This window comes from Ornithorhynchus anatinus, chromosome 10 (assembly GCF_004115215.2).
Source record: "Ornithorhynchus anatinus isolate Pmale09 chromosome 10, mOrnAna1.pri.v4, whole genome shotgun sequence".
Classification (NCBI taxonomy): Eukaryota; Metazoa; Chordata; class Mammalia; order Monotremata; family Ornithorhynchidae; genus Ornithorhynchus; species Ornithorhynchus anatinus.
Genome location: NC_041737.1, coordinates 51,440,400 through 51,455,425, shown reverse-complemented (window position 1 = coordinate 51,455,425; position 15,026 = coordinate 51,440,400). Strand labels below are relative to the sequence as shown.

Genomic DNA, 15,026 nt, shown 5'->3' with positions numbered 1-15,026 from the left:
CTGTGTCCGACCTAATGAATTTGTACCTCTCCCAGCGCTTAGAACAGTGTTTGACACATAGTAAGGGCTGAACAAAAAAACCATAAAAAACCAACCAACGAAAAACCCCCGGCTTCTCGGCGCTGAGTTTGGAGACTCTGTTGTATCATAACCCAGCACTGGATGGTGGGGGACTTTCTGAACCCCACTCCTGGCACCCCTGGCTGTGCCGGTCGCCCAGGGGGAAGGCCTTCAAAGGGCCACTGACTTCAAGAGGGGGCTGGAAGAGGGAGGTCTCTTCGGATGCACCGTTCTCCTGTTCCTCGACTTCACTTTGCTTTTTTTATTCCTCATTTAGATCCAATCCCCGAGCCACAAGGCTCTTCCCAAGATTAAACTGGAGCCGCACGAAGTGGATCAGTTCCTGAACCTCTCTTCTAAGGAAGGTGTGTTCCCGGGCGCAGATTGTTTTAGGGTGTGGCGTGGGCTCCACGAAGACCCTGGATGGGGGTCACCTCTGTCCCCTTGGGCGAGGGGCGAGAAAATGCCATCGGCTGGGGACTTTGCGGGACGGCTGAGCCCTTGGGACCCAAATTCTGAGTTTGTTCTCTTTGCTGTAGCCTGGGGGTTCCATTGCCTCTTTCCTTTTCTCGTCAAAATTTCAGTTTTGAGGCCCACCGATCCGTCAGCCCCATCTGCCAGAGCCCCAGACAAGCCACATTCTCCTGCCTGTCTGTAGGAGATCACACTGGGTTTGAGTGACTTCGAGTGTGAGAGCCTTTCGGGTTTGAGCGAGAAATTTTTGAAACGATTTTGCTCCTTGAACCCACAGGGAAAGGCACTTCCCAATAGTATTCTAGGCCCAGCTCTCAGATTCCACGGTGAGCTGCCTGGACACGGATGGGTCAAGGGTAATAATCGTCGGAGGTGCTGGCTGGCAAGGGAGAGGAGCTGATAATGAAACCAGATGCCTCTGAGCTCATCCGGGGTTCTTCCTGAACCATCCCAGAGTTGCCCGTGCCCCCTCTTCCCGCCCGGTAACCTGAGAACATCTTTCCCAGGTCCTGCAGTGAGCACTGGAAACGTAATCCGTGTGTTCTGGCTCCACAGGAAGGGACTTCTGGGCTTGCCTCTCTCCCTTTCTCTCGGGATTCCCCTCAAAGCCTGGGAATCTCCGGGTGTGGAAGAGGGAAACCCACCAGGAACCCTTAACCTGGGCCCAGAGGAGGATCAGAGTCCCAGATGCCCTCGACCTCACCAGGAAACCATAGCAGCCCAACGGTCTTATGGGAGGCGATGGAGACAGGAAGGAAGGACCAACCCCACGGTCGCAAGAGGACGTACCTTCGGAAGGGGCCAGGGAGTCGGATGGGTGCAGGGAGATGCCGCCGACATGGTCCCCCCGTGTGATTTGCCTCACTGCCGGGCGTGAAACGTGACCTAGGAGTTTGCACACGGCCCACCTTGTGGCGGACGGCGAGGCCGAGACCTCGGGGTTGTGTCGGCATCGTCCCGCCGCAGCCTGAGCCGGAGAGGGAAGGGGAATCTTCTGCGGCTCGTTGCCTGTGGAAACGGAGCAGACGTGGGTAGTGGTTGGTAGTGGTCCTTGCCTAGGGTCCAATCAAGCCTAAGGCCTTCTTCCCTCCGAGATGTTCTGTGGCTTGGAGAAGACTGTTAGTGGTGAGGCTTGCCTGTTTCCTCGATGGGGAGAAGAAGAAACTTCTCTCCCTGAAATCCGAACCCTGGCGTTCTCCGGTTGAGTTGTGCAAAGTTGAGGTTGTGGTGCCAGTGCTCCCCCCAAAAACACCGCCCTCCCCCTCCGCCCACCAACTATCCTTGGCCCCAGTGACCCACAAAGACAGGTCTGTGGTGCCCATGTTTGCTCAGGCTGGGGATGGTGAGGAGAAGTGTTTCTCATCTCTCCAAGAGGGCCGCTTTCACACCTTGTCGAGCACAGAGCCTGTTTTATGAGGCAAATGAAATTATAAGACGAGGGAAATCTCATGTCCTTCAGTAAGTGATGTTCCATGAAACAAGCCCCCACCCCACCCCCAAGTAGTTTCTTTCAGCCAGGGTCTTTCAGGGTCAGAGGCGTGGAAAGAGTTGCCATCTTGGAACTGGCCAGAAGAGAAACCTGCATCGTGGATTTGCTTAGTGACTGCCCAGGAGCATTTGAGGAGCTACCCAGTTTGGTCGGCTTTGTTCCGCCTCAGAGAAAGCTGGCCGGTCTCCCTGGCTGAGAGGCAGAAGTCGGAGTGATAGCAGCATTTATCGAGTGCCCATTTGGCGCAGTGCACTTTACTAGGCACTTGAGACATACAGAATGAATGGCACCTTCCCCGCTCACCAGGAGCTTCTGCTCTGAAGGGGATGACAGAGGTAGATATATTTACAACTAAAATGGTCACGTAAACAGCTGAGAATGCATAAGTGCCGAGGAGGGTGGGGCAAAGAAGAGGCCAAGATGGTGGTTGGCGTCTCAGGACCCAGAGCCCCCTTCTTTGGTCAAGGAGGCCCTGCCCAGAGCCTGAGGAGGAGGCCCTGGCTGCTCATGCTACTTGATCTATCCCTTTCTCCCGCCGAGGACTCCCCTTTCGACAACCCCTTGCCCGTTTTTCACTGCGAGCGGGGAACGTATCTCCCGACTCCGTTACACTGTGCTCTCCCAAACTCTTAGTACAGTGTTCTGTGCACTCTAAGCGCTCATTTAATACCACTGATTTTATTTCGACTCAGCCCACACCTCCCCGCTGAGCCTCTCAGTCCATTTGAGGTTGGGGAAGACCTTGGCAGAGTAGCGAAGGCTTGGCAGAGGAGAGGAAGACAACCATGGCGGAGAGTCCTGAGAAGCCTCTGGGAGAGGGAGGGGGACCAGTTGCTCAACAGACTTAGTGGAGAACACTGCAGAGGAAGAGTTCCAGGGAAGGGAACCTTTGGTGTAGATGCGGTCTCGCTTGACGTTTCCTTTTCTCTCCGCAGCCATGGACCCCCTGCAGTTGCCTCCGACCCCGCCCAGCAGTCACGGCAGTGACTCGGAGGGAAGTCAGAGCCCCGGCCGGTCTTTGCCGCCCTCCAGTCCGGTCCAGACCCAGTCAGCGGCCGTGAAAGTGACCCCGCGGGCCGCCTCGGCCCTGTCCAGCTCGCCGCTCCTGACGGCGCCCCATGTAAGTTGTGGCGCCGGTGGGTTCCGATAACGGCGCTCGTCGTCATCATCGTCGGCACTGCTGCCGTGATGATCACTGTGGCATTGGTTTATGCTTACTGCGTGCCAGGCCCTGGGCCAGGTAGAGACACAGTCCCTGTCCCACATGGGGTTCACTGTCTAACGGGGAGAACGGGTTTTTATCCCCATTCTTCAGGTGAGGAAACTGAAAAGTGAAGTGGACTTGCCTCAGGTCACACAGCCAACAGCCGGAGGAGCTTTGATGGGAACCCAGTTGGAGGAGCAGTGTGGTCTAGTGGGTAGAGCACGGGCCTGGGAGTCAGAAGGATTGATATCTATCCCAGTGCTTATTAGAGTGCCTGACACAGAGTAAGCTCTTAGCAAATACCATTTAATAAAAAAGAAAAGGAGCTAAGGAAAAGTGGATGAGTCCTGTTGGTTTTCCCTCAAGTGCATCCCGCCCTGGTCATCTAGTTCATCTTAGGGCCTCCTGCCAGGCCTTCCCTGACTCCCCACAGACAGCCGGGCCGGGGCCTATCCTGTCCACAGGACGTTAGGGAAGACGAGTCCTCGGCCTCCCGGGCTGACTCACTTCAGAGCCTTCGGGCCTATGTCTGACATAACTTCTTGACTGCCCCTCCCCTCTTCTCCATTTCCCCGGAACTCCAGAAGCTTCAGGGCTCAGGCCCTCTGATCCTGACAGAGGAGGAGAAGCGGACATTGATCGCCGAGGGTTACCCCGTCCCCACCAAACTGCCCCTGACCAAAGCAGAGGAAAAGGCGCTGAAGAAAATCCGAAGGAAAATCAAGAACAAGGTAGGTGAGGCCCCTGCTCCACCCTGCTCCACCTAGAAAAATCTCCCACCTTGCCGGGCCCAAAGCCCTCAGTAAGCGCTTAATGCCCCACAGCCAATAAATACTATTACTACAGCTAGTAACTCCTGGCTTTTGGACAGCGAGGTTGTTCCTGGGGCTGAGTCTCAACTGGGGTCCAGTTGCCATTAGTGAAAAGCTGCTCTAGAGCCATTAGAGGCCATCATCGTTCCCCCAGGCTGTTAAACCCCTCCAGGGTCTGGAAGATCATTCACCGAGACCTGAAGAATGAGCAGAAATCTCACACTGCACGGTTTTGTGGCGAGGGCCCTCACATACTCTGTTTCGTCTGAAAATGCCTCTGCAGATCTGGCAGGCCCACAGAGATGGCCTCAACTTTGAAAGCCGGTCTTTTCTGAGTCCAGCTCCCAAGGAGCCAGTGTGGGTGAACTGATCCCTTCCCTGCCTTTGGGAAGTTGGTTCAGAGTTGCCCAAGGAAGAGGGGCGAGTGAGAAGCGTTCATCCGTCACTGGGCAGTGCTTGGCCTAGGGAGACGGAGACCAGCAGGGAAATTCCCCACTTCCTGTCACTGACCTCTTGGGAGGTCGGAGAGCTTTGGGAACCCCCGGGCGGGGGTTCCTTCCCTCCTCGGCGGAATGGCTAGCTTGGGGGGGTCCCGAATCCTAGTCCGTCCTTTCTCTCTCCCCAAGATCTCGGCCCAGGAAAGTCGGAGGAAGAAGAAAGAGTACATGGACAGCCTAGAGAAAAAGTAAGGCCCGCCCGCCCAACCGGACGAGGGAGCTGGGGACGAGGGACCCCCTGGAGGGGGGCCGGCCGGCTTTGGGCCTCGGGCGGGGGATGTTTTTGGAGAGTGTGAGGTGGTCTTCGGTGGATGGGAGGTGGGCTTCTTCCACCCCTAAAGGGGCTTTCCAGCCCCCCCGGGGGGTATTGGGCCACCTGGGGTCTGCCTGCCATCTAGTGTCCTTTGGGTGGTGGAAGAATCACGCCGCCCCTGGAGAGTCTTGTGGAGCAGTGTCTGCCCACGGCATCCCCCCTGCCCCCCGACCCTCTCCAAACCCCTTCATCCAGCCACACGAATCCACGCCGAAAAGGAGGGAATGGAGAGGGGAAAGTACTCAGAGCCCTTGGAGAGCAAACACTCTTGTCTCTCTCTATCTCTCCATCTCTCTCTTTGTGTCTCTGCCGCAGTCTCTCTGTGTCCTCTCTCCTGTCTATCTGTCCCTGCCTCTCTGTTCATTTTCTGTGTCTCTCTTTCTGGCCCTCTTTCCTCCCACCCCTCTGCCTTCATTCCACCTCTCCCTAAGCACACACACACTCACGCTGACACACTCACCTACCCTTCCAAGTCAGGAGACGGAAGCTCAGAGTTATTTTTTCCATTCTACTTTGTTCCCAGGAAGAATCAATCGCCTTCGGGCTCCTTCCCCTCTTGGTAGGGGTAGTGAGCTCCGCCTCCCTGGCCAGTAGCTCTCCTTAGCAGGCCTGTGAGGCTCGGGATCACCAAGCTCTGATGGGTGGAAGTGGGATCTCTGGGGTGGGAAGAGATTTTGGTGAGCCTTTCTGGAGCTTGGTTCTCTCTGTGGGCCCGATGTTTGTATGGGAGAGCCGGAGCGGGGCCCGACTCTGGGGTGGCTTGCTTCGGGGATGACCGGCATTGGCCGTTCTCCTCTCTCCTCACCCCTTTCTCTGCCCCGTGCAGGGTGGAGTGCTGCTCCAACGAAAACAATGAACTGCGCAAGAAGGTGGAAGTTCTGGAGAGCACCAACAGGTGAGCGGTCACCGGGGCCCGGCCCCGTAGAGCCCACCCGCTCCGTGAATCGGGGGCGCGGGCATGGATGGGTTGGGGGAGGCGAGTATCAGAACCAGAAGAGAGAGGGGTCGGCAGATCGGGGTGGTGGCCGGGATGCTTTTTGGGGGAGCGGTCAGTAGAACCCGGGTCTCCTGACTCCCAGCCCTGTGCTCTTTCCACTAGCCCACGTGTCTCCTCCTTCCCTAGTAACAGAGGAAAGAGGAGCCACGTGGTCTCGAAACCCATAGAAGTAGCTCAGAAGACTCACGTAGCAACGTGGCCTGGTGGAAAAAGCACAGGATCGGAAGCAGGAGACCTGGATTCTAATCCCTGCTCTGCCGCTTGGCTGCTGTGTGGCCTTGGGCAAGTCACTTGGCTTCTCTGTGCCTCAGTATCCTCATCTTTAAAATGGGGCTTAAATACCTGTTCTCTCTCCCTCTTAGGCTGTGAGCCCTGTGTGGGACAGGAAATGAATCCACTCTGATTTGATCTCCCCCAGCGCTTAGGGCAGTACTTGGCACGTAGCGAGCGCTTAACAATTGCCACAATTATTATTATTGTTATCGTTATTATTATAAGCAAAGCTCTGTCTGCTTCCTAATGGGTCCTAATGAGATGCATCATGGTGTAGTGGGTAGAGCACGGGCTTGGAAATCAGAAGGTCATGGGTTCTAGTCCCGGCTCTGCCTCTTGTCTGCTGTGTGACCTGGGGCAAGTCGCTTCGCTTCTCTGTGCCTGTTACCTCATCTGTCAAATGGGGATCGAGACCTTGAGCCCCACTTGGGACGGGGGCGGCGTCCAACCCGATTTGTTTATATCCGCCCCAGTGCTTAGTACAGCGGCTGGCACACAGTAAGAGCTTAACAAGTACCATCCTTATTATTCTTGGAACAAATGGAATGACCGAAGCTAGGCGGAGTTAATCTGGGAAGGCTTTGGGGCGGAGGCAGGCTGTAGCAGTTTGGAAGGGATGATGTGGCCAAGAGGATGGGGAAGGGCATTCCAGGTAGACGGAAAGGCATTTCTGACTGTTGGGAGGCAGGAGAGCTGGATGCCAGGGTCGGTAAAGGGGTTAGCTTGGCTGGAACACAGGGTCACAGGGGAAGAGGGTAGAGTATTGTGGAAATGCATGAAGGGTCAGCATCCCCCTTCTGAGGTCACTTGCCGGGGTGGAAAGGAAGAGGGAGAGAAGAGAGACGTTTGGGAATCCCAAGTGGCTTCTCTCCCTCGGCTCTTATGGCGCTCTGGTGATCAGTGAGTTAATGAGTGAGAAATTCTTTGAGCTCTTCAGACATAAAGGGCTCCAGGAATCTGAAAGTACAAAGTGGCATTAGTCATCGTGCAATTAGGTTGGCGGCTCCTTTTTAAATCCCGGGCGATGGCGGAGAGCGGCAGGGTGCGTATTGACAAATAGCTGCTTTTAGAAAGCAACCTTTCCCCAGCTTTTCAGGATTCAAATAGAACCCTGACCAGAACCCTGTCGTCACGCTAAGCGGAGGGTTGGCTTCCCTCCCCTTCGTCTTTTATCCTCTCCTGTTTTGGATCTCCTTCCCACGTTCCCTCCACTTTCTTTCTAAAAATAAACGGGGGGGTCACCAATGACCCAGAGGGCTGAGGATGTCGGCCATTTTCCAGCTAAACAGGGGTGGGGGGCAGGTGCTTCTTGGCTTTGGGGTCCCCCTCCCACAACCCCAGATGCCACTGCAGAGCTCCCAAGGCCTGGGGCCAAGGGTCTGGATGATCTCCCCATCTGCAGATGTCCCGGGCATTCTGGGCTGGGGGTCTAAATGGTCTCCCCTATCTCTCCCCGTCTGCAGCTGCCCCAGGGGTCCTGGGCCAGGCAGGGAGGTGGGGAAGTCCCTCCGCTCCCCCCCCCCCCCCCGCGCCACTCCAAATCGTCTGGAATTTGGATAGAAATTGGGCCACTTGGATGAGGGAGAGCTGGAACTGACCCGCAAGGATCGTGTCCACCAACTCTGTTACAGTGTACTCTCTGAAGCGTTTAGTACAGTGCTCTCTGCACTCAGTAAGCGCTCAATAGACACCACTGATTGATTGACTCACAGGATGGGGTGAGTGCTTACCGCAGTCACACAGCAGACCAACAGCAGCTCTGGGATGATCAGAGCTCAGGTGTCCTGAGCCCCAGCCCCCTGCTCCTTCCCCGTGGGCCTCACTGCCTTTATGGCTGGACTTTGAGAAGGTCTGTGACGTTTAATGGCAGGGCATCGACCCTACCCAACAGCTTACCAGAGTGAGTTATTTCCATTGCTCCATTGTGCAGGTGAGTAAACTGAGGGGCAAGGGAGTGAAATGCTTTGCCCGGGCCACGGGGGTGAAGAGGTCTCAGAGGCCGTTGGGTGGGTGAGAGGGTTCCAGATTAGGACCGGGGGTCCACGTCCACGCCCTGGGTGCCCGGCTGCAGCTCTCCTCCTACCCGGACAGGGTGCCAGGGAACGGCCAGCCGCCAGCGCGCCGGCTTTGGCTTCATCGGCTCTATCAATATCCACCGTAGATGGAGGAAAACATCCATTAGCGGGAATGCGGTGTTTGTTGTGTGTTGGGGCCTCGTTTTCTCTAGCCTATTTCCCTCCTCCAGCTGGTCTTGAGGGAGCCAGGAAAGCCCAACAGAGGGGGAGCCCTGTCCGGCCCGTGTCTTTTGGGGGACAAGGGTGGGAATGGGGTCCTGACCCAGCCTGGCCCCCTCCTGCCGAACCAAATGGGCAGGAAGGACAGTTGGCTTAGTGGATAGAGCACGGACCCGGCTTCTGGTCCCGGCTCTGCCACCTGTCCGCTGTGTGACCCCGGGGAGGTCACTTAACTTCTATGTGCCTCAGTTCCCTGATCTGTTAAAACAAAATGGGGATTAATCGGGACACGGACCATGTCCAACATGATTACCTTGTAGCTACCCTAGCGCTTAGAACAGTGCCTGGCACGTAATGAGTGCCAATAACAACAAAAAATTCCCAAGATTTCCCAAGGCCTGCATTCCTGGCAAATTCACACTGAGAAACTTCCCCGTGTCTCGGAGGATTTGCACATGGATTTGCTCCCTTTTTTCACCTCTCCCTCAACCCCACAACATTTATGTCCGGATTCCTAATTTCTTTCTTTCTATTCGTATCTGTCTCCCCCTCTAGACCGTAAGCCCTAGATTGAGTCTGCCAACTTTGTTATATTGTATTCTTCCATAGGCTTAGTTCAGTGCTCTACACACAATAAGAGCTCAGTAAAGGAGACTGATGATTGATTGTGGAGGAGTAGGAGAGGGAGGAACAGGAATGGGTCTTGCTAAAGTCAAACATTGAGGGGAACATCTCAATTTGCATTCAATCCCCATCTCCCTCCCTGTTCCGTCCCCTTCCCTTCAGAGAGTTGGGGGTCTTTGCAAGATCCTCTCCCTGCCCCCTCATGTCCGGGGAACTGTGTTTACCTACCCCCCCGCACCCCCAGCTCCGTCTCCCGGGCCCTGACACAGCCCTGGTCACTCCTAAAGGGCCATTCCACTCCATTTCTCTTAAAGAATTGTGTGTTTTGTTTCATCGGTACTCAACCACACACACATCGGGTGTGAACAGACCTCAGTTGTCAGAAAGCTGGGATGATCTTCCCACTCCTCTCCCGTAGGACCAGTTCCTTCACTCCTCCAAGCTCCATTTCTAGTCTGGTGAAAATGGGGGACAGGAAGCCCAAATCAGAACCCTTCTCTGCTTTGTACTTTGTGTGTTGAGATGTTGTAATCCATCAGTGGGATTTACCGAATACCCAGTGTGTGCGGAGTGCTGTATTAAGGGTCTGGATGAGTACGGTAGGGTAAGCGGACACGATCTTTGCCCTCAAGGAGTTTCCAGTCTAGTAGGGGTAACGGACGTTAAAATAAATAGCAGGGAGAGGAAACAAAGGATCGTAAGGCCACAGGAGTCCTGGTGAATTTGTCTTGGTTCGTTCATGGCTGGGTATGTGGGGAAGGGGCCCGGATGATCAGTGGGTGGGTCAGGGGGGTTTGGCCAGTGATTTACTCTCCAGGGAATGAGTTGAGGTGGGAGGGGGGTGGCTGGGAGGGAGATTAGCTGGCCACTTTGCAGCTTTCTCCCCAGGAGCCTTTCTCAGGGAGATGGTGTGATATCACATTCATACCTCTTCCTCCTAGGGGCCCCGCTAATTGCCTGGGAAAGGAAACGTGAATAGGAAATGTGTAAAATGGTACCTGATTCAGGATTGTTTTTTTTTCTGCCGGGGTTTTCAAGAGAAGTAGGGGGCATTTGGGAATGTCAGATACCTCTTGTTCCCAGGAGCCACACCTCCCAGGTACTCGACAGGGGCCGACTGGTTGGTAAACAAGACCTGTCAGACAATCGTATTTATTGAGTGCTTATGCTTATTGTGTGTAGAGCACTGTACTAAGTGTTTGGGACAGTACAGCATAACGGAGTTGGTAGACACGTTCCCTGCCCACAACGAGCTTGCCGTCTAGAGGGAAAGGCTAGCGCGGGGTTAGCGTCTCCCAGCTTTCTAGGACTCCCATATTGCAAGTCGCAGAACGCTGGGGCACTGAAACGAGCCAGACACCGAGAATGTTCCGGCCCTGGTACCAAGGTCCAAGTCTTATTGCAAGTTATCAAAAACAGCTGGCGACTGAAGCAAGGTGTCAGTATATTTTTTCCAAATCTTCCCGGGGCAGCCTACAAAAATCCAGGCTCAATGGGACTGGGTGACCAGGTTCAAGAGCGAAGCTTAATTTTGAGCAGGAATTGGAAGCGGTGTGGCCTCCTGGAAAAAGCACCGGCCCGGATGTCAGAGGACCTGGCTTCTAATCCTGGTTCTGCCCTTTGTTTCCCGTGTGACTTTGGGCAGGTCACTTAACTTCTCTCTGCCTCAGTTTCCACAACTGTAAAATAGGGATTCAATACCTCTTCTTCCTCCTACTTAGAGTGTGAGCCCCAAGTGGGACGGGGACTCTGTCTGACCTGATTAACTTGTATCTACCCGAGCTCTTAGAACAGTGCTTTGCGTATAGCGCTCAAGAAATATCATGATTGTTGTTTTTAATTTGGGATCATCATCAACAACAATATGGTTTGAGAACTAACTGTATGCAGGGACCTGTACTAGGCACGTGGCGACAGAGAAACTGAAATTCCCTGGGCCCTGCCCTCAAGGAGCTTAGAGTCTCAATGGGATCTGGCTTTGGACAATGCTTTGCCAGGGGACCCGAGCGAGCGGAGCAATCTGGTTCATTTCTACACATCCAACCCCGGGTCGTCGGACACAGGTTTGTCACGGTATTGGACATCCTGCCCAATAAATTGAGGAAGATCTGCTGGCCCAGATAAACCTGCCCTGGGAGTGTTCCTTACACTAAATTAAGAGCGTGCTCCCGGAAGTCCGTGAAGTCATTAAACCTTAATTAGCCACGATCGTTGATGATTAACAATTCTGTAACAAAGGAGAAGTAATGTACATTGAGCTTTGAATGCACCACCGGGTCTCCTCTACAATTGGCTTTTAATAACCTCACTTTTAAAATAACTCTTCCATTTCATCCGCCGGTCGCCCATTCCCCGCTCAGTCTTCCCCGTCAGCGAGCCGTCAGTACTGTTCCCCGGGGTGACCGGACCTCAGCTCGTCCCTTGGCTTCACGGGAAAGGATCAGGTCGACGTCGATCCGTCCTGGGTTTGAAGTTAGCCCGTCCTCACCTTCTGCTCCACGCCACCCTCCCTGTCTCATGAGGTCACAACCTCGGGGTCATCTTGGACTCCTCGCTCTCATTTACCTCTCACATTCAGTCTGTCTCCCTCAATTATGTTTCACAGATCCACCCCTTCCACCCGCCACCCTTTTAACCACTCCCTGCTTCGTGGATTACTGGGCCAGGCTCTTTACTGGTCTCTCTGCCTGCTGGCCTCTCCCCTCCCCAGTCTGCCCTACATACAGTTGTGCTTTCTTTCTCTAGGGCTGATAATAATAACAATGTTGGTATTTAAGCTCTTACTATGTGCTGAGCACTGTTCTAAGCACTGGGGTAGATACAGGGTAATCAGGTTGTCCCACGTGGGGCTCACAGTCTTCATCCCCATTTTACAGATGAAGGAACTGAGGCACGGAGAAGTGAAGTGACTTGCCCAAAGTCACACAGCTGACAAGTAGCGGAGGCGGGATTAGAACCCATGACTTGTGACTCCTAAACCTGGGGCCTTTCCACTGAGCCACGCTGCTCAGCACATCCCTCCCCTACTCAAGACCCTCCCGAGGCTCTCCGTGGCCTCTGGCCCAAAACTAATCCAATTGGCCATTGCTTCCGAGGCCAGTCGACCGACTCCCTCCTTGCTCGCTGATCTCTTCTCCTGCCTCCCCCTCAGCTCTTGCTCTCTCCTCCTCGCCCACAAATGCCCAAACCGTCCCTCACATTTCACCTCTTGAATGTGATCCGTGGCTCGTAGCCAGAACGCCCTCCTGCCTTCCCCGGATCGTGACCCTCCTCTCCTTCAAAACCCCTCTAAAAAGCCACCTGCCTCCCCACCCCCTCACAGACCTGCCTTCTCCTCCCCAACCTGAGTGTCACAATGTCACCTCAGCTAAATTTTTAAAAGAATTCATTTATCCACTTTTTATTTTTCATTCCACGGTGCTGCCCTTGTAAGGAAGGGAATGTTTGTCCTTTTAAACGTGTGTGTTCTCCCATTCTCTTATTAAATCCTCCAGGGTGGGGTTCGGGATTTAGGCTTCTGTGTAATCCCTCAGTGCCGTGCACCGAGTTAGAATTCGCTAAATACCGTTGCAACTGATGGTCTCAGAAGGGCCTGACATTCGGTGCCCCGATTCTATCTCCTTTAAGAGGTGTCACCGTAATGGCCTGGGCATGGCAGTTTCCCAGCCCTAATTGGAGGACTTTGGGAGAGTTGTTGCATCTTCAAGAACTGAGTCACGAGGCTCTTCCCCCTCTCCTCCTCCTACCGAGGACTGGTACAGTAGTGAGCCGTTCTCCTTTGGGTTTTTCCCTTTCTAAAATCTCTACCGCACTGTTGGCTCCTTGGCCTGCAAAGCAGGGCCGGGGGCTGCTATTCTACCACGTTATGGCTTGGTCTGAGGCCTCAGGTTGTGACACGGGGAGAAATAGTTTCTGGGAAAAGTGGAAGACGGTGTCTGGAAACTAATCGATAAACCGCGCGGCCTAGCGAGAAGCAGTGTGGTCTAGCGGATAGAGCACGGGCCTGGGAGTCAGGGGACCTGGGTTCTAATTCCCGCTCTGCCACTCGTCTGCTGTGTGTGATCTTGGACAAGTCACTTCACTTCTCGGTGCCTCAGTTATCCCCATCTGTAAATGGGGATTAGGACTGTGAGCCCCACGTATGCAACCTGATTAGCTTGCGTCTACCCGAGCACTTAGTACTAGGGTGAAACGTAATTAGTACAGTGCCGGGCACATAGCAAGCCCTTAAGTACCGTTAAAAAAAACGGGGACCACTTACGCTATCCTTGTGTCTTGACCTGGACCTCCAAAAGGCCAGAGACTCACTTGGATTGGTTCGCTAGATTCACCGCAGGACTGATTTTCATTCTCAAGGATGTAAAATGCCCCAACGCGCTTTGGGATCTTGGTACAGCAAGTCAAATCACTAGGGGTGGGGGAGATGGGAGAGAATCGGGTACCCCAGGTTTGGTTACGGCAATCTGAAAGAGATGTCGAGAAGGTGGAAGGGGGCCCAGGGAACGCCAACCAAACTCGTAGAAGGGGTGAGAAATGGATCTAATGAGGAAAGATCGAAGGATCTGGGACTTAGCCTGGAAATGAGGAGGCTGATGCATGTCTTAATATTACATTTCTTTTTGGGTGTGAAGGGTTTTTATCGGGTGGAGGGTGATCGATGGTTCTTCACGTTCCCCGCGGACTAAGCAAGAGAAATCGGCTTAAATTAAACCGGCCGAATTTCTGTTGGACAGGAGGAGTTTGGTATGTTCAGGTAATAGCTCATCGGCCTAGGAGGGTGTAAGTCTCACGAGGGCAAGGATGGTGTCTTGCACACCTTATGGTACGCTCCCAAGTACTTAGCAGAGTGTTCTGCACGGAGTAAGCACTCAATAAATACCACTAATCGACCGATCCGAATAAATCATCGAAAGTACAGTGGACCTAGTCTTGAAATGTGCCGCGATTTCAGGGGAGGGGAAACAGTGTGACCTAGTGGGAAGAGCTCAAGCCAGAGGAACTGGATTCTAATCCCGGCTCTGCTGTTTTGTCTGCCGTATGCCCTTGGGCAAGTCGCTTAATTTGCGCCTCAGTTACCTCATCTGTAAAATGGGGATTAAATCCTCCTCCCTCCAATTTAGACTATGAGCCCCATGTGGGACAGGTACTCTGTCCAACCGGATTATCTTGTAGTAGCCACCCCAGCGCTTAGTACAGAGCCCGGCACACAGTAAGTGCTTAAAACAAATCCTATTTGAAAATAAAAAAGCCACATTTCTGGTAGTCCCCAGTCTTCAGTCATCCCTTCCAAGAGGCCTTCCCCGACAAAGCCCTCATTCCCCCTTCTCCCACTCCCTTCTGCGGTACCCTCGCACGGCCCTCGGCACTTGTGTGCATATCCGTAATTTATTTATTTAAATGAATTTATTCTCTGTAAGCTCCTTGTGGGCAGGGGACGTCTCTACCGTCTCTGCCGTACCGTACTCTCCCAAGCCATCACTGCTGTGTTCTGCACTCGTTTGGCGCGCATTAAATATGATTGATTGGCCTGGGCAAAGCTGACATCCCCGTCTTGCAAGAGGGCGGGTTGGGGCCAGAAACGGAAGCCCGAAGCCAAGGGAGCGTCACTTGGCGGGCGAAGAAGAGGGGCCCGAGCGCTCCCGTTTACCTGCGGTCGTGGTGTCTGTCGCCTTCGTAGAACTCTCCTGCAGCAGCTCCAGAGGCTTCAGGCCATGGTCGCCAGCAAGGTCTCCCGCTCCTGCAAAGCCGCCAGCACGCAGACAGGCACCTGCCTCATGGTGAGTCTCTTCTCTCCCTCTAGATTGGAAGTTCCTTGAGGGCAGGGAACAGGTCTACCAACTCTGCACTCTCCCGAGCGTTTGGAACAGTGCTCTCTGCCCACAGTAAGCAACATGGCCTAGCGGAGAGGGCACCGGCCTGGGAGGCAGAAGGACCTGGGTTCTAATCCCGGCTCTGCCACTCGTCTCCTGGGTGACACTGGGCAAGTCACTTCACTTCCCTGGGCCTCAGTTACCTGCTCTGTAAAATGGGAATTAAGACGATGAGCCCC

At 54.1% G+C, this 15,026-nt stretch overlaps 1 protein-coding gene across 3 annotated transcripts in view; it reads left to right on the top strand.

The window, feature by feature from the left end:
* CREB3L2 (cAMP responsive element binding protein 3 like 2) overlaps positions 1 to 15,026 on the top strand; it is an 81,369-nt gene that overhangs the window by 62,186 nt on the left and 4,157 nt on the right. For all 3 annotated transcript variants that reach the window (XM_029073669.2, XM_029073668.2, XM_029073670.2), the window contains exons 4-9: positions 338 to 425; positions 2,959 to 3,143; positions 3,812 to 3,958; positions 4,666 to 4,724; positions 5,676 to 5,744; positions 14,655 to 14,754. In XM_029073669.2, the coding sequence (XP_028929502.1) occupies positions 338 to 425; positions 2,959 to 3,143; positions 3,812 to 3,958; positions 4,666 to 4,724; positions 5,676 to 5,744; positions 14,655 to 14,754 (648 nt within the window). The remainder of the gene's footprint in view (positions 1 to 337; positions 426 to 2,958; positions 3,144 to 3,811; positions 3,959 to 4,665; positions 4,725 to 5,675; positions 5,745 to 14,654; positions 14,755 to 15,026) is intronic.